The 20022-nt window shown below is 37.4% G+C and overlaps 1 protein-coding gene across 3 annotated transcripts in view; it reads left to right on the top strand.

Moving 5' to 3' along the window:
- Positions 1 to 13258: 13258 nt before the first annotated feature.
- The window catches only part of LOC149801734 (uncharacterized), a 168911-nt gene continuing 162147 nt past the window's right edge, over positions 13259 to 20022 (top strand). The window contains exon 1 of one of the 3 annotated variants that reach the window (XM_089956045.1): positions 13259 to 13489. In XM_089956045.1, coding sequence (XP_089812171.1) covers positions 13409 to 13489 — 81 coding nt within the window. In that variant the 5' untranslated portion in view covers positions 13259 to 13408. The remainder of the gene's footprint in view (positions 13490 to 20022) is intronic. The other 2 variants (XM_089956047.1, XM_089956044.1) reach the window with 2 other exon arrangements.

Raw genomic sequence — 20022 nt, 5'->3', positions numbered from 1 at the left:
GATATAAATGCATCAAATTCAAGTTTTGCAATCATGATCAATAAAGTAATTACACTCTTAAGTTGGGGGCAGACTTAATTTAGGTCATGGTCATTATTAATGTATTATCTTTCTCCTCAGGATTCCTGGTTGGTGGCACGTGCTTCTGCTCAACCATAAAGCTATGTAAAATCTGAATCTTGGATGCTGACAGTTTGGTTTAATTACAGTACAACTAATGGCATTCAGACATAGCATATGGTATATTCATGATACTTCAGCATGGACTTCATTACTGGCTTTTGAAGAGCTTTTATCTTGTATGGGTGTACATTGAGAATTACCCTGTGGTAATTTAGTCAGTTTGTATGCCCGAGTACAGTAATGGCAGATACACAGAGAGAAACCCTTGTTTGTCCATACATACAACACACCTTGGTTAAGTTTTTCATATAGGTCATTTCAGGCACTGTGGTGAGGCATCCATGTTCCATGAACACGTTCTTACTTTGAATACATTCCACAATCATATTAACATTATAACTATAAACTGCTACTACTCCCAAAACAAGCCTTACTAAAAGAAGAAAATTCATCTTTTTTGCCTATATCATATAGAGAAAGGGCAATAACTCTTGCCATTACTTCTCCTTGATAACGCTAGGTGTCGCCAGTATTTTTATGCCTAACTTCTGTGCACAACTTAGTACTGAATAAGCAGCCTCCTGTTAAAATCAGTCTGGTACAAAAGCAGATAAGACTGACTTCCACATATCCAACAACTGAGCCCAGCATTCTCACGGCTAGCCAGCTGTCTGTCCCAGATGCAACAAAATTGCTCTGCAGAACCTGCTTTCATTATTTTCACTGCTTACCTGCAGGGTACGAGCAGTACTTTATGTAGGGATGATGGTATTGCATCATCGTTATCTCAGGGCATAGTAGAAAAAGACGAAGACAAAGAATATTCACACAGTGAGTGTGAAGATACTTCTGAGCAACAGTCCCACTTCTGTCCGACCCTGGGAATGACGGAGTTTAGTTTTAAGGCCTGCGTCATGGAGACACAGCGTTGTTGCCGGCTTTGGAATACCACCCACACCCTACCACCAAGCATGACTATAAAGTCGACGTTTGGTCTACATTGACGATCTTTCCAGCCAGCAAAACTCAAGGAGACTAACAATAGGCTGTCTGAATGGATATGTGACCCAGAGAATGCTATATTCGGAAAGCCAGTTACAAGCCTAGTCCTAGTTTTCGTTGCACTGGTATAGGACACATTCCAACGCCTACCGTACTGAACTCCAGAGTTGGGTAAAAATGTAACCGGGGTTAACATATCTTCGCAGTCATTTTATAAGGTGGATAAGCATGTGTTTCTCGCCACAATGAAGCTGGTTCGAATGCAGGTTGACACTTCTTCTATGCCTGAACATGCCTCGTTGGCGATTTTCCGACAGACAGAAACATCGGACAGCTAAAACGCATGGAAGTCGATGGCCTGAATTGCTCAGTTCATTAATATAACAGATCTAGACACATACTGATACGTATTTACCCGCCATATCGCTACAACTGCATCATGCTCTGGTTTTACGCATGACTTCATTTAGCTCAAGATAGCTGTTTGGGGGTAAAATTGATGAAGTTCTGAGGCATGCAGCTCAGGAACTACCCTTCCAACTCTCCGTTCAACCTGTATCCTCGTTTATGAACCCGTTGCCCATGCCCCAATGGAAGGGATCTTTCACGTCACAGTGGTGGTTCAGATATCAACCTTATGCAGTCCGACAACAGATAGATCAGTTTAGGAGACAATCTTACAGGAGAGGTAAGAGACCAAGTTTCCTTACTCCTAACGCCGACTTTACACTCCCACCGCCCGTAGACAAACTACGGATGTGCGGCAGCCTCATGCAGTTCTGATAACGTTCGATCAACCTATTTCCTCAAAATGGATGGGTGACTCAAGTCATCTCAGAGGGGCTTCGGATTTCGTTTATACATCCACTTCCTCTTTCTTCCTCTACCATTGTACGGATATACCCTCCGAACTGGAGAAAGACCACAATCTTAAGCAGGAGATGAAGTCCTTAATCAACGTACAGGTGGTGGAGATTAAATGGGGTTCTGTTCAATGCTGTTCCTTATAAAAAATGCCACCAACAAATTTAAGCCGATCATTGACCTGGGTCGCCTAACGAATTCATTCTTCTGCCGAAGTTCATGACGGAGACGGTGAGTTCTAGCCGACTCTCTATCTGCAGTGTTCTCCCAGGTACATAATTTTATGTCCCTATACACACAGTGTCACGAAAGTTGCTTCGGTTTGCTTACCACGACAAAATTTATCAATCTCGAGCCCTTCCCTTCATTCTAAATATCATCTCCTGCGTCTTCACCAAAATTGTAAATTGCATCGTCATCCTATTTCGGTCGACATCCTCTACCACTGGACGATCTCCTCCAAAAATATATGCTAAGTGCTATTCTCCTCAAGGGCAGAAACTATCTTCTATCCCTTTTGAAATCATGTTGGTTATATAGTAAACTGGGGAAAATCTGACCTTTGTCCACCAGGGTATGGAGTTTATAGTCTCAGTTTTGTATGTCTCCCTCTTGTCCACCACCTACAGATCGACAAACTCATAAGGTCCATTTCCAACATGACGTGGGCTTCAGCGACAGAATTCTTGCAATTCCTCTGATTACTCAACGCGACAACGGATCTGATCCTGCTTTATCGCCTTTTTATGCAACCGTTACAACTAACTTTGCTGGCTCAAAGGCGCCCTTTTCCAGTCCACTTGAGCGGAAGGTAAATAGCACGAACGAGGTACGATCGTTCTGTGTCAGTGGCGTGACCACAGCTGGCTCAGGACAAGAATTCCTCTGGAGAATCTCGAACCGGAAATGACGGTATGTACATACCCTAGTACGTACGGATGGGGAGCCCACTTGCTGTCTGGCTTCGATACAGTCAGCGGCAAATGGGGACCAGGGGAACGGCCGCTTTGCATCAACCTTCTATAAATGAAGCTATCATAAACATTTTTTAGGTGTGCAGGAAGTCGGTTCCAAATATGTCAGACAACTCTGTAGTGGTTAGGGTAGAGTGGGGTGAGATGGGAGAAGCACCAAAATCACCTGGCCAGTGCGTGTTGGTTTGTTAGTTTCTTTGTTCAGTGGGCAATCAGGAAGTCGTCATACGTTTCCTCTCGGCTATAGATAAGTCGAGAGTATCGGAAATTCAAAATCCTCTCCTCGCCATCCAGCACTACTTGAAGCGGACAGGGACAGTTCTTTCTCCCCGTGAAAGCGGGAAAGGATGATATCACATCTCAAGTAACGTCTTCGGGCTTAAGTGGGTTATGCGCTCGGCTTACTCTTAGGTTACAAAAACATCAAAGTCTCCCAATTAGGATTTCAGCTCATAAAATTAGAATGATCTCAGTGAGCTACGCGTTCGAACGCGACGTTTCGATCCGAGACATCACAGAAGCTGCTGGCTGGCATGCAGTCAACCTTATCGTGTTTTTATCTCAGAGATAGCTTCTCAGGGGCAAAATCTGGGTATGTTTGGTCATGTGGTTGCGTCCCAGATGGCCACCAAACCTAACCAAATTAAACCAAAACAGGATCTTAGCTTCGCTGGATTCGCCAATGTATTTTGACGGTAAGAAGATTTCAGTACTCGTCTCATTAACCTGACAAACCGTAACCATAGGCTGTGTGGCTCTTAGCAGGAAAACGGGTAGTCATTCACATAGGGAATCCAATCTTTCTTCCCTAGAAGGATACCTGAGGTCTTGGTAGAATGCTCAGTCTAATTAAAATCAGATGGCCACTGTCGTACGTGAGGTCTGAAAGCGACCGCGTATGGTCCATGTTCCGGTGACTGTTATTACTATCTTCGCTGCTTAAGGGTTAAGTTCTGATGACTGTGTTATTACCATATTCGCTGATCAGCAATCAGATAAAGTCATATTCGCCTGGAAGAATCTCGCCATTACAAATATATTATGACATTTTTAACCTTGATAAAAAAAAATCATAATTTTCTTTTGAACACGAAGTGTCTGTAAACCGATTTATCTGTTCATCGTGTGTAGTTATTATTATTTCCGTTCGTCCCATTTGTCCACAAGTTTTCTTCATGACGGCTAACGTTTTGTATTTTCCCACAGCAATATTATCATAAAAGGTACGCAGTACCTCATTTGATGGAGCGTTGGACTTGGATCAAGGGTCATGGGTTAGATACCTTCACAGGCTAGTCGTGGTCGGCTGCCTTTGTTTGTCCTTGGGGAAAGATATGCTCACATTTCCTGGGCATGAAGTAAATAATGTGTTAAAAGTGCCATTGAATACAACAAATGCAGAAACATGTATTAATATTTCTATTTAATGCCATAAAGTGTTTACTTGGGATGCAGTTTTTGATGGTCATAAACGTGCGATTCGGGAACTAGGCCAAAAGAGACACTACCTTTCAGAGCGAAACCGAGTCTGCGGTTTTCCCATTTTTTGTCGCATATAGTTTGAAATGTATTTATTTTTGTGATCTTTCTGATTTCGTACAAGACTATTTCATTCTTTATGACACTATCTAGGACAAATGTGTGGCTGATCTCTTCATTGATTTTGTATTTTTTTTTCTTCCTCGTTTGTCATTAATTTACTACGGGTACTTTGTACCATAATGTAAATATTGTTTTCTTAGCTTTAAGATGACGGGAAATAACTCCTAGAGGCATATCCACTCCGTTGCTTTTCTTAAGTATCAACAGTGTTTCACAACCAATCTGATGAAAATCAGATCTCTACTGTCGTACGTGAAGATCTAACAGTGACCGATTACGGGGCCATGTTCTGGTGACCTATGTTATTACTATAATCGCTATTAAAAGTGTTTTAGCCAATCACATAAAGAACCCACGACCTCCCGCATCCGAGGCGGAGGCTCTAACCACTTAGCCCACAGGAGCGGTTTTGTTACTACTTGTTGGAACGCATGAACATTACCTAGAGCTTGTTACAACCATACGTGTCCGAAAACATGTATTTCTAAATGTGTTTAATTCGTACTACCCATTGCATTTTATTTGGGTTAGCTATAAAGTTTAGAAATTATATGTCATACACAATTTCTGTTTATTTCCAGCTGCTGAAATTTACAATTTTTAATCAGTATGTGAGATCAGTGGAACCAAGGCCAAATATTTCACCAGCTAGCAAGGGGTTGATATAGACGCACTACAAACCAGAAGGCATTGAAATCCCACTGAATAGAATATAAACATTAATTTTTGTTATTTATATCTCGTGACATCACTGGAATACGAGGAATTTATCAGAGTTGATCGAATGTTGTTCATGTTTTTCTTCTCTGATGACTCCCACAGTATTTGACAATAGGTTATTCCAAGCCGATTGTTCATTTAAGCCATTTTATTTTTTTAAAAAAGATCAAAAGCCGATGCAACCATGTGTTATGATAATGTTATGTTGGAATTTTGGAGGAATTTTATAAAGTGCAATTTTTGGGATTGTAATATAATTTTTTATAAATTAATAAAGCCGTAGATTATTTAGAATTCTCCCTAAAATATCTTACAATTATATTATTTTTTTGTATGTTGATTTTTCGACTTTACTTCTTTCTTTCTGTGAATGTCGTTTTCTTTATCGATCCTCGAGGACTCGACTCAGATATCCTGGACGGTATTGTCAAGATGGAATTTGAGAAATATGCTGATTTGGTTTTTCACAGGAAGCAGAACATAATTACTCGTAAGACTCACACTTTTCCCATCGAGAATACTTCTAGTTGTGTTTATCTGATCTTGGTGAACATGAAGTCGTAGGTCCTTCATAAACCCTGGAGCATTGGGTGCCGCGCGCGCTCGCGCGTGTGTGTATGTGTGTGTGTGTGTGCCAGCTGTGTAAGCCCTAGTTAAGGTGAATCCAATGATGGGGGCGAGGGAGTTGATATGGAGCTGATAGTTTGGGTCAGAAAGTACGATTCTGACCCGCCAGGTCGACGTTCGTAGTCTGCACTCATTCCAAGAATGGCAGCCCGCGTTTTAGATTTTCTAGCGTATAGTTCCAATGCCCATCGGGAATGGTGACAACTAACGTAGGGTTGGTTGGGGTCGGGCTTGCGACAAATCGGTTGATACCAATCGCAGCTGAAACGCTGTACGTTCCTCGGCTGAAGTAAATCTTTCTAAGCCCTACACTGGTGCCATGATAATTTACTTACTAGCCCAACTAGAGGCTGTTTAATATAACAATTTTAAGGTTTTCCAACGGTTTAATTGACGACTTGGTGATCTGAAAAACGAGCAATCTTGTATAGACTGGCGAGAAAGTATTTATCTTTCATTGACTTTAAGTTCACAGCTGGACTGGAATGATAGGTGAGTGTAAGTTTTTCACTGTGCATTTCACATGAAGTTTACAATGTGAGAGCTATAGAAGCCAGGTCCATCAATGCACATAAAACTGTCCGAGTCAAATTAAAATGCACGGTCATCTAAAAGTTCTGAAACTGAATACAATGTAAATTTGTGTTAACTGTCACGTAAGCAGCAATGATCACCTTCATAATCTCGTTGGTTTATACAGAAACTCGGACTCAAGACCAAGCTGAGGATTTACTAGTCCGATAAATCAACCCCAAAACTCTGTGTTAATACTGATGGACGATGTTGTGGGTCTGATGTCATCCGTTCATTAAAATATGCAATTTTGCTGCATGCAAATCATTCCGGAACAAACCCGCGTACACTTTAGACACATGCGAGTAATTGGTAACAGCCATATCAAGCACGAAATTCAAAATGGCCACATGACAGATGGTTGTGCTATTCCAGGTGGATTTACAAGTCACCAAACATATGATTTGCTCAGGAAATATAATCTACATGTCATCAAAAGAACCCTTCAGCCGACGGTAGCTGTACAGCCACGAGAAATACCGGTAAGTCTATAAAATATACACCGATGTGTGCAGGCAAATTTAAATACAGATAATTGCAGCTTTTAATGAATAGGCGATATCAGCCCCTCACCCGAAAATCAATATCATCACGGGTGAAGGGCTGATTTATCGGCCTAAGGATTTACCTAAGTAGTGTCCTCGATGTGTAGATGTAAGGCACAAAATACTGGAAGCTAACATAAAAAATAGCACGTAAGCGTGAAATCCTCCTATACAAGTGCCTGAGAATGATGATCGGTATCTTTTGGCCTAACATGAGCAATAATGATGATCTTCATGAAAAGACACAATCAACATCTTTTATTGTGAAGAAAAAAAGATGGCAATGACTGGGACATGTGCGACGATTGTCAGGGCATCTTCTAGGTGGAATCCGGACGGGAGATTAAAGAGGGATCGGTCCAAAGAGACATGGCGGCGGCTAAGTAGGCTCATAGACGGACAAAGACACATAATTATAGAAGTTTTCAACCGTGCAATGATACATACTTACAGTACGATAGGTAGGTTTGTTGTTAACTCTTTGTTACACATCTATATACGCTCAGAGTGCGGTTAGCAAAGTTTATTTTCGACTGTGCAATACATAATGTCGCATCGCATCGCGTTAAGTGTCCCGCTACATGATGCTGATCAAGTCTTCTGATTTTCCACGTCTCTAATTTGAGAACATGTGAATCAGATTGCAGCACTTTGACAAAAGAAACTTACAAGTTCTTTATTCGGCGCAAAGTGTGAATGGGGAGTTATATTTTTGTTTGTTTGGTTCTATTTTGCAATCAGGAAACAAATGTACATTAGCAAACGAAGAGAACAAAATGTCTTTACAAACTATGAAAGTGAGAGAAGTGGCATGATAAAATCACACACACACACAGTTTTTTCTTATTACAAGGTGCGCCAAATCTAACATGTTTAAGATGATCAATATTTTCTCATTCCTGCTCGCATACTTTAACATGATCTATAATTCGTGCAAAACAGATATAAAACAAAATATGCCCTAAATACTGTATGTGACAGCTGCATTAAAGGACAACTCCTAAATGCATGCATGCATGTATGTATGAATGAATGCATGTATGTATGTGTCGGCCTCTCCGGTGGCGTAAGTGGCTAGAGCGTCCGCCGCGGTATCGGAAGATCTCGGGTTCGAACCCCGTCCGAGTCCCAAAGACTTATGAAAATGTGACTAGCAGCTACCTGACTTGGTGTTCAGCATTAAAAGGTTATGTTTGGGGCTGGTATGTTGTCAGCTACATTTAGGGACAAGACCTAAGTGTATGTATGTGTGTGTATGTATGTATGTATGTATGTATGTATGTATGTATGTATGTACGTGTCGACCTCTCCGGTGGCGTAAGTGGTTAGAGCGTCCGCCTCGGTATCGGAAGATCTCGGATTCGAACACCGTCTGAGCTATACCAAAGACTTATACAAATGTTACTAGCAGCTGCCTTACTTGGCGTTCGGCATGAAGTGGTTACTTTTTCGACTGGTCGGCCTGATTTCAGTTGGTACATGATGCTACATGTCTGCGGCATGATGTCCCAGTGCTGGACATTAATATGAACTGCCACATTTCAGACATCCTAGCGATATGAGTGAAAAATTGTTAAAGCTACGTTACAAATCTAAGTAACAAACAGACAGACAATCAGACAGACACACACCGAAATACTCGTTCTCACAACTCAATAAGTGGCCGAGAACGGTGTGACTGTCTTACATAAGGTCAGAGAGAGAGACAGAGAGAAAGAGAGAGAGAGAGTACCATGGTTAGACTAACCAACAACGACTATCATCATGAAAGATCACGCAACTAAATGGTGAAGCAAGAAATGAAGAGAGGACGACGACCATATTTTCTTCGATCTTCTCGAGAAGGTAAGTCCTGGAACAAGTTTATCTAGAAAATGTAACGAAGAGATGATTGATTCTTATGTATCACTATCATTACGACGACGACGACCACCACCACCACCACCACCACCATCATCATCATCATCATCATCATCATCATCATCACTACCATAGTCACCACACTGACACAATCTCCCCTCCCCGACAGAGAGGGTTAAAATCGCTCAAGAGTGGAATTTGCTCTTTTGCCCTCATATTCAGCATACCAACAAAGTGACTGCCATAATTTTTCGAACGACGTCAGACACTTGCACTGTAAATTAAAACAAGTGAAGTACGACGTCACCGTTTGCTACTGACTTATTTGAATCAACGTTGTTCGAGTTGAAACGACAGTGTCGAATCGAAGATTAGGATCACATGCATTCTTCCATCACTCGCATCAGTTTGGCATCTCCTATTTTGCAAATATGCTGAATTAACACTTTCCAATATCATCTGGAAAATCCAAAAACAATCTTCCAACAACTTTCATATCACCAATGAAAAAGCGATGGTGCATGTGACTCAAGTTTCACTTTCTTCGGGAAGCGGACAGCGACACTACAAACTTTTATCTCTGGATCATCTCCCGACCAACAAGTGAAGCACAAAGATCGACAAAGAAAAGGACAACGATAGTGTGAAATCATGGTTGCTAGAGCTCATTCAGAGAATATACCAATACATCAGAATGGAAGCGATTATCGGTCAGCAATCGAAAATCACCCAAACCTAAACCCAAACAACGGTACGAAGGAGATGCACTTTTAGAATAAACATGGATTTTGCAAGAAAATTCAAACGCTATTAACTACTCGCCATTTCAATGTTCACCCTCAAGTCATGCCTGGAGATCTGTCTCGAGGACCGAATTTTACAGACCAAAAATATATACACATCTATAATAACCAAAATCATTTTGATCAATATCAAAGGATTTCTTGGAAAAGGCTGCTTTTGGAAAATTGTCACTTAATCTTCAACACTCAGGAGAAACATTAACATTGTGGAGAGAGATGCCATGACCATTTAGCATCTATTCCCTGTAGTCTTGAGGGAAAAAGAATGATTCCGTACTCCACCAATGCATACCAATTTGTAAGTCAGACAAAGCAACGCTGACATAAAACAAAACAATTTCAACAAAAGTGTTTGTTAATTACTGGAAGTGTCTCTAAAATGTGGACAGAATGTTCGCACCACTTCCAAAGCTTGACATATTTGTCAAGAACAGAACGATGTCCTATTTCATCATCTCATCGGTCTTGATCATAGGTGTTACATTGATCGATACGTCAACGAACAAAATAAAAAGTTGAACAAGCACAAAAAAGGAAACGGAACTATCTTGTATACCATATGTTGTTCTTTTACCTTACATGGCACATACATTCACATTCCTAAATTTCCTCTTTCCAATCGAGTTTCTAAACGTATTCAGGAACCTTTATTTTATGGATGTCAGACTTGTAGCGTGCTCCGGTTTGACGAGAAAAGATATTTCGTGGACCCAACACTCTTCTAGATTTGAACAATGGATCTTGGAAGCAACTGACAACTGGGACTGAAACTTTAGATCGATGAGGCAAATGTCACCAATGCATCAGAGTAATAACAATTTCTCATGTACGACGCCTAGTTTCTTTTGAAACATCGTACAGAAAAAAGGACTCATTCAATTTATTTGGAGAATATTATCTTTAGATCTGTAACTTCTTTGATGTGTGGTTATCAGCATCCGTTTTGTTTTGTCGAAATTAATGACCATTTCCTTGATGTTTACACCATTTGGAGAGTTCACAAAAACATTATGCAAGTTTCTATCAACAGTATTATTGGAAAAGCTAATATAATATTATCTGGTAGTGTCAGACTAATCTCAGTATTTCCTGTATGCCAATGTAGATAATTCGAAACATACGAGATAGTAATAACCCTAAACAATTATTTTAATTAGCGCATTTTTTTCAACTGATGTAACACTGGCTATGTCAACTTTTGGTTTTAGTCCTATCAAATGAGACTTAATCTAATTTAAAGAGCTGCTTCTGAGCAACCAAAGTCTGTAAATTTTCAAATAAATTATCACGATCAACTAATAATAAAAAATTCCTGTCCTAAAATGAACAAACACAGCTACCACCAGATCATCATCTTGAAGGCTTAGATCAGTTTGCAAGAAGAGTTTCACACAAATGATTTGGGCGAAACCTGACTGTCTATCGTGCAACATATTGAGTTCATCAAGCAAAATCGCCAGGTGTCTTGAGATAGTTTCCCCACAACGTTTGATTAGACGGGAATGATAGAGATGGGTCTAAAAGAATTATTTCCTCGCGGGGACTAGATTTATGAAGGCGTTTCACTTTCGCCTCATTCCATTTCTCTAAGAATTGCTTTGCTGAAATTAAAGGTACTAAGGTCTGAAAACTTTTGGTCCAATCACGTCAGCAAGCACCAGTTAATTTTGGTAATTCTAAATTTCGCAGATACTTCCGTACTTTCTGTCTATTATGTAATTAATTTCATAGAAAGTATTGTCGCGGATTCTTTCTATGAAAAGGTATGAAAATATCTTCATGATTTACAATGATTAATTGGTTCTCTATTATTATCAAGACAATAAAAAAAAACGTTATTGAACTCACTGACAATATATTCCTTATTATTGATACATACACCATTTTTTCATGAGGTGCACTAATTATTACAGCACGAGTTATGCGAACAACCTTTGCAGCTCCCAGCTCTCAATAAATTTTTCAAATTGTTTTCTGATTTCTGTTTAGTTGTTCGTTTAAAATAACCTTTTGAACCATAAAGACTTTCTTATTTATTGTAGTGTCGGGTTTCGCAGTGCTTTATGTCGATCACGTGTTTTTATCGTTTGTATGATTTCGGGTGTAAGCCAGTCTGGCGGTTTAACTTTGTGCTTTTTCAAAGGAATAAGCCTATCAATGAGATATGTAATGAGCGAGTACCAATAATCTAAGGCATCGCTAATATCATCAAACATTTGTATTATAACCCACTGAAAATACTTTAAGTCACCTTTCAACATCTTCTCAATTCAGTTTGCAAAATATATGTAAAATTGTATGGTGAGATGATTTTCGGTATAAGTATTGGTCTTGCATGTTAAAAATGCGGGATAATGGTCACTCAGGTCAATGGATGGGACATCAGTAAAATGTACATTACTCGAAGAACTGGAATGAATATGGTCAATTAGAGTTTGACTGTTTTCAATGCTTTAGCTGAACCAGTCCAAATGAGGCCATGAAGTTAAGTCAGTAATACGCCCGGATGTGGGTCAATCCTCTGGAAAAACCTAACTGATACATGTTATTTGTCACGTACTCCAAGTATGTCCTCGATTTGTTTTAAAAAGGTTGTTTACTACAACTCTCACTGATTTCTGAATCAAGGTCAGGAACATGGTCAGCATTAGATACAGTGTCTCTATAAAGTTGTTTCCATCAAAAATAATTAAAAAAATCAGTCAGAACTGAACTCTTTTCCAGTAAATAAAGTTACATTACAATAGCAAGTAAAGATTTAAAACTAACAAACAAAAAATTAAATGAAATCAAATATACGTAACTATATATATATATATATATATATATATATATATATATATATATATATATATATATATATATATATATATATATATATATATATATATATATATATATAATCTGTATGCATCTATATAAAATTGGCAATATGCTACATATTCAAATATGATTCAATTTATTTGTCCAGAATATAAGTGAAAAGTTCATTAATATAAAAACTGTTCACATATTTGTACTTTTGCATTTATGTGTTTGTATTTGACCATTCTCCCATGGTACATCACCGTTCCTGTTTTCTTTATAATATCGAACCTCAAACAATGATTTCTTTAGATCGTTATAGTTTTACACTCATTTAAGTGTCATTTCAATTTTCTTTCGTTTAAGTTTAAACTGATGCATGAAATATGATGCGTTTTGTATTTGTTGTTAAAAATGCTATTCTAAGTTGGAAGATATTGTACCTAAACCTTTTGCTTTACGTACATCTGCAGTAAAATGTGCTTGCAACGAAAAACGTGTTAATCCTCAATTCACTGTTTCATCGTGTCAAGTTTGCGAGGGGAAATCATCTGTCGTTTTCTCAGTATGTTATATATGATCAGTGATGCGTAAGTTGTGATTATGACACATCGAACGTATTCATATGTAAATACTTCTTGTAACACCTTTATTTAGACGTCTGCTAAAGTGATTTGGTACCCTGCCAAAACTGGTGCTTTGGTGTACATATGTCTATTTACTGTGTATATTTGCCACAAAGAACACTACCGTATTTTTACTTCCTCTTGGCATAGCCATCCATAAAGAAGTCACCCGTATGAGAATATTCATAAATGAACCACCTGTTGAACAAATGACAGCGGACGGGTAAGAGACTTACCTACTGTTGGAAAGTCTTGTTAAGATAGGTGTTTGGATTATAATAAAGATGTCGGATACGGGAACTATTAGACCACAACCTTGGGAGAGGAAATTCCACGAAGGATATATAGAACATAAGGATTCACAGGTAATAATTTATTATCCCCCACTCCAGTTTGTGGCAGACATTAAAAAACTACAAACAAAGGCGGTCAACACGATTTCCCTGCAATATGCTGAGTTTTGTTGTTGTTGTTATTGTTGTTGTCATCATGGCAATGAGGACGGATACTCAAAAGTGTTCTGTTTTGATGACCAAACTTTACATTGTTAAACATGCAATTTTCCTTACGAATCTTTTATTTTGCTTTTATTTCTCAAAGTGTCTCTAGATACTGAAACCACTGCAATCTGAAGAGATGGTTTGCAGACAAATGCAGTGAAAATCAGAGGCGTACCTAGTATTGCTTTTCCGTGTCACTTCTACCCATTCTTTTAGTGAGTTCCATGAAATGCGTATTTAACTCCTAATATGGATTGTACTTCTTAGTTACGGATGTTATTCCTTAAATGTGAATAAAACTACAGATTCACTGCATGCAAAATCAAAGTGGTAGCCATGGGAATATAATCTATCTGGTATATGAGTACGTAAAGACGTCAGTTTTATTTATATTCGCCACTTTTATAATATACAAGTAAGATTCATGACATAAACGTATGGGAAAAGTAAAAATTGCCCATAAAATATTAGCGGAACTAATGTTTCCAAATTCATCGTATTTGAACAGATCGAATAAACAAGATTCTTCTTATCAAATGCAAACAGGTATGCGCTCAGTGATTTTTTTCCCTCTCAGTATGACACAAATGAGATCGCATAAAGTCTGCCCAGGTCGCAATTTGCTAAAGATTACCAAATATCTCGTATGCCTATGGTCGACTTTATCATTTTCTTTCTTTTTCGAGACTGTTACTGAGATTATTAAAATTATATACATTTTTTTCGTTATTTAATAACAAATTGAAGTGGTAACCACGTGATCTTCCAAAGTTTATAACGCTGCGATACACCGAGGTCAGTAGTAATGCCAATTCACGATGCCATGTTGTTGTAATGATCATGCCATTTCGAGCTGCGCACAAAAAGCTAGTTTTACAAAAGACGACAACCTATCCTGGCGTTTATTTCCTATAGACTTAATTAAACTTTATTACATACACATGTAATCTTGAATACTTTATATGGCGTTCGATACAGCTTTCAATCAGTATTTCTGTATCACACCCAGAGACGAACTATTTACGTTCTTCTTTGACGTAGCGCGTGGATATTTTTAGATGTAGTAAATCGAACTTCTCTCAATCCTAATTCGTATTGAATTGCATTTCCGCCTACTCAGAACAATACACTTATGAAGTTTTTTGTATTTATCAAGCACCCTATTTCTGTACCAATGACCTTTATCGAGCCTGTATTTACTGAAATGTGAAAGAGAACCGGTTTTGCATACTCAAGTCGGTTGGTTATATTAGCCTGTATTCATAGATAGCTGCAATGTGCAACGATTATAGCTAGTGTGAAGTTCTTCAGATGCTTTGTCCCAATCAGCACCAGTGCCAGTTATCATTTAGACAACTATTTCAGTCGCAATTTTTTACAAGAGAAAAATGATCGGTATCATTATCATGAAAAAATATACTATACCTAGCATTATATTTTTTTAAAGCAATCTTTTATGCCAAATACTGTCATATAGACATTGAAGAATGCTGTTCTTTCGAAGACTGGCACCAGTCAAAATTGTTTTAGGCCAACCAATCTTGTGCAAAGTGTTGTGAGAATATGTATGTATGTATGTATGTATGTATGTATGTGTATAGATGGATGGATGGATGGATGGATGCATGCATGCATGCATGTGATAGCGTTGTATGGCAACTCAGCACACTAGTGGCTACATGATGCCAACTAACGGTAAAGCAATACACATATAAAAGACGATTGCACATGAATTTAGGAAGCCTTTCAAATAAATGTAGACATGAAGTAGAAGAAAATATAAAGCGTAAAGATGCTAAAATGCTGTAAAATGTACATAGAAAGGTAAAGGTACCGATAATAGACTCGAAAATTTCCCAAATGTGTCCAGCAATTCAAACAAAGAAGACAATCGGACAATCAAAGTACTTTGTGTCCATATGTTTATATTCAAAGTATCGCTTTTTCGTGTTATCAGACTATTTGTCAAGGCAAGGTTGTACGCTGAGACTAAACATGTCATTCAAGCTATGTCATGTATTGAAGTCGTAGCTAATATTCTGTAGTCACTGAGGTCTTGCTTGATGTATACCAATAATCTTTAGTCATCGAGGTCTTACTTTAAGTATTCCAATATTCTTTAGCCTTGAGGTCTTACTTGATGTATGCCAATATTCTGTAGTCTTTGGGGTTTTTTTTTTTGAAGTATGCCAATATTCTTTAGTCACTGAGGTCTTACTTGATGTATGCCAATATTCTTTTAAGTTTATAGATTTACAGGACAAAGCTTGATTGGAAGTGTGATGATATATAAATACCGAGACTGTTTGTTACGCGAAAAGTTTGTGAACTTGGTTGCATGATACATTATATTGTCGCAAAGGCAATAATCGAACATTCTACGAATGTAGGGGAGCTCGACGAGAGCCAGGATGTGGGGTCATTGTTTCTGTTTATCTTTATAGTTATATAATAGATACGGACATGTTTTATTTCTTGGTTGAAACGCCTTGTACCGCTAGAACTAATGCTCGAGTTCAAATAGAATATTTATAGTAATACTGAACAACGTTGATTCGAACTATCGATTTCTCCCCCAGTTGATTCACTCTGCCGAGTGGTGGTTTGAACCATCAAGAAGCGGTTTGTAACATGCTAACGATATGTCACTTACTACTGATGGTTCAGAAAAATCTCTTATGTCTGTTTTACATATTTTATATCAATATTCCAAATTTTCTGGCCTTAATATAAATACTGAAAACCAAAAATGTTTTAGATCGGAAATAAAACTGATATTAATGAGAAATATTATCCAGAATATTATCTTAATTAGGGATGTACCGAGTTTGTTATCTTAGGTGTAAAGCGTTCAACTAGCTTTGAAAAAATTATCTCCTAATGATTCGCCTAAATTTGATTAAATTAAGATTAAATTAAAAACTGTTAATTCAATGGAATAAAAGCTGTTTAACTTCTCTTTTTGAAAGAAAGCAGTAATAACATTTTTGGTTATCTCCAAAATGAATTATCTGTTATTTTTATTACCGAATCGGTCTTACATGGATCGAAGTGAACTAAATACACTCTTTCACATGTTTTTCTGGCATGGGTAAAAAAAACAAACAAACAAACAACAGAATTAGACGAAATATTGCTGTAATGGGGAATTAAATAGGATTAATACATCTAACTTTGTGACTGCTTTGTACCTTACACGGCATAGGGAAATGTTGTCTGGGTAGTCTGAATTAAAAAGTCTGTTACAATATTCAGTATAAAATATTTATTAATTTCTTTTTGTTGGAATCACTGTTATTTACTCATTACTAAGGATCTCAATGCATTTTTATAGAGTTTGTAAAGCATTATTAAAACAAACTAGGAAATCGAACAGCTGAAAACGTTTCAGAAATACATATGGTCTAATGCTTATATTATGCTAGACGGAAAAGTGTATTATAAATATGGTTTAAGAAAGGCGTTACATATGCAAATGATTTTGTAATTGAGGATTGTTACCTGGATACATTTTGATAATTGTAAAAAGATTTGTTCTTTTCGTATTCATTTAGTAGATTTTTAACTAAAAAGCCATACAAATTTTCAAGCTGACTGAAAAATTGAATTTGCCGTTTGGACAATGGAACTTGCCTAAAAATGGTCAGGTAGAAAATGGTTTGGAAATAGCTAGATTTTTGAGAGAGAGAGAGTCAGACAGACAGACATACAGACATCAGAGTTTAAACAACCAATAACAGTTTCTTTTTTATTTTAATCATGTTTTGATACACTCCTTATCTTTCCATTTAGTTAAGAATAATGAAAGCTAGACTGTTGATTAATTTATACTCGTAACTGAAAGATTTTTGAACAAATATTGTTACGAGTCTCTGCTCTTAAAATAAGTAACAGAAAAGAGTGAAGACTACAAGCTTTGTAAAATTTAACAAATAATTTATTTTCCTAAAATACAAAATGAAAAATGAGAAAAAAAGAATATGCGGTATTGCGAATTAAATCCCTAAATAATCAAAGAATTATAACACAAGTCCTAGTAATAAAACGTTCTGAATAAAACTCAGTTCAAGTCCCGAAGAGATCCAAAATTGAAGGTGATGACGTGTCTTTTATGGTCAGCGAAGTGATGATGTGTCAACAGTCTCTTGTTGAATCACAAAAATATTATTCCATGTTTAAATTTAGTATAAATTCCAATGAATGTCTTTATCTAAGAATTTTGTTAGAGCACTTTTGTATTTCCAGAGAAAGCAATCACTTGAATTCAGAAATTTGAAGAAAATAAAATTCAGCCCAACTGGTCACAACATAATACAACTTAAAGTGCTAGATGTTAAAGCACAACTGGTAAAATCTTCACAGTCAAAGATAATTGAGTTCTCTGCTTGGCCACAGATAACATTATCATTTTCTAAAAACAACCATTACCTAATGGAAAATAACCTTCTAGAATGGTCTAATGAGCCTTATTTACTTACAACACAATGACTTATACAATTCCCGTGGGAATCTCCAAAACCCTGACCCCGATCAAAATATTTACAACATCTTGTTTACCTGAATGTGTGTGTGTGTGTGTGTGTGTGATTTAGATTTTTAACGTAGCTTTAAAAAAAAAATTCAGTCATATCGCTACGATGTCTGCAGTGTGGCAGTTTATAGTGATGTCTAGCACTGAGGCATCATGCCACAGATATGTAGCATGATGTCCCACCCAGTCACATTATTCTGACACCAGGCCGACCAGTCCTAACACTAACCTTTTAATGCTAAGTGCCAAGCGAGGTAGCTGTTAGTACCATTTTTATAAGTCTTTGGTATGACTCTGCCGGGATCGAACCAACGACTTTCCGCACCAGAGGCGGACGCTCTAACCAGTAGGCTACCAGAGTTGTCTGTTTACCTCACTAAGAATTTGGTTAATATAGAATAATGAAGCTATTTTTAGTTGTTTACATAAATGAAATTTTTAAAAAAATGCAATCAGTTCAAGCAGAAATGAACTCACATTTGGACAAATTCAAGTCCAGAAAACAATGTTACACTACAATAACATGTAATGAAATTTAAAAAAAAACGTTAAAACTAACAAGCAGTTAAATTAAATATACATAACAGTATTTTATCAATGTACTTCACAATTAACAGTTGGTCATCTTGAAATCACCGACCTGCATCAAAATATTTGACAGGCAGACTTCTGAGATTGAGAATACATATTTTTATCCATTTAAATGTTTACGAAGAAGTATTTGCGTATCAGTCGCCTGTTAACTACTACATAAACAAGAGAACGCCACGTGCGGCTGCTGCATTTTCGGTTTATTGTTTATGCTCTGAATGAAATTCCTGATGGTTAATCGTTAGTGACGAGTGCCTTTTATTTCTAAACACATCTTTTAAAAACGGCTACATTGCATCAAAACAGTCTTCAGAATCGGCCAGTTAACAAACTGCCCGAGGCTAAGTAAAGGACCTGGAACTCGACTAATCCCTGATGCGTAAAATGTTACGATTAAAATATAACTGATAAGTTATAATATAAATATTTATTCCTTTTATTTTCTCTTCGTCTTTCTTTCATTACATTATTAATTAACCTTTATCTTTCATCTCACAGTGATACAAACTAATTGATTAGAACCGCCAACGTTGCTTGTTCTAACGAAAAGTGGTAGAAAAACTGTTACAACATTTAATGTATCAGCTGTATATTTCACATTTTTCATGTCATTAAAACGTCGGGCATAAATGAAACATAACTGCTGCTACTACTCGAGCACACACGAAAGTCGATCAATGTGAACCACTACTCGAACATACACGAAAATCGATCAATGTGAACCTCTACTCGAACACACACGAAAATCAATCAATGTGAACCAAGTTAAACCATCTGAGCACGACAAGCACATTATGAGCATCATATTTAGATATCTAGGAATTAATATATACAATGCATACGCATTATTATAGACAAATGTGAAAATGCGGTTATCTACCCTGTCCGCTAGAGCGCGCCGCTGCATACTTTGAATTTCCGGTAAGTAAATGGAATCAGGTCACACAATGAGTACTTCCAGTTCAGTACCAATGTAGTTCTACTCTACTGTTAGAACTTTTTTCCTCTCTCATTTTGTGGTGACAGAAGTGTTATATTTATGCATTTTTGGTAGGGATTTAAAGGTAATTGTTTATTCTTGAGAATATGAGCTCAGGGTGCGGTGTTCCTTTGTGTATTTCGGAGACAGTGCACAGTGAGTAATAAGGCCTTGGTGATGATCCGGAAGTGAAATATGTGTTCTGTTTACATGATGCTCTGTCATCTTTGAACGTATTTTAGATTAACATATGATTTGTATTGATGGTAACACAGTGGAAAGGTCAGTATTGAGAAA

The sequence above is a fragment of the Sinohyriopsis cumingii genome, chromosome 4 (genome assembly GCF_028554795.1).
Source record: "Sinohyriopsis cumingii isolate HCF-2022 chromosome 4, ASM2855479v2, whole genome shotgun sequence".
In the NCBI taxonomy this organism is placed as follows: domain Eukaryota; kingdom Metazoa; phylum Mollusca; class Bivalvia; order Unionida; family Unionidae; genus Sinohyriopsis; species Sinohyriopsis cumingii.
This window is presented reverse-complemented; position numbering and strand designations above follow the sequence as displayed.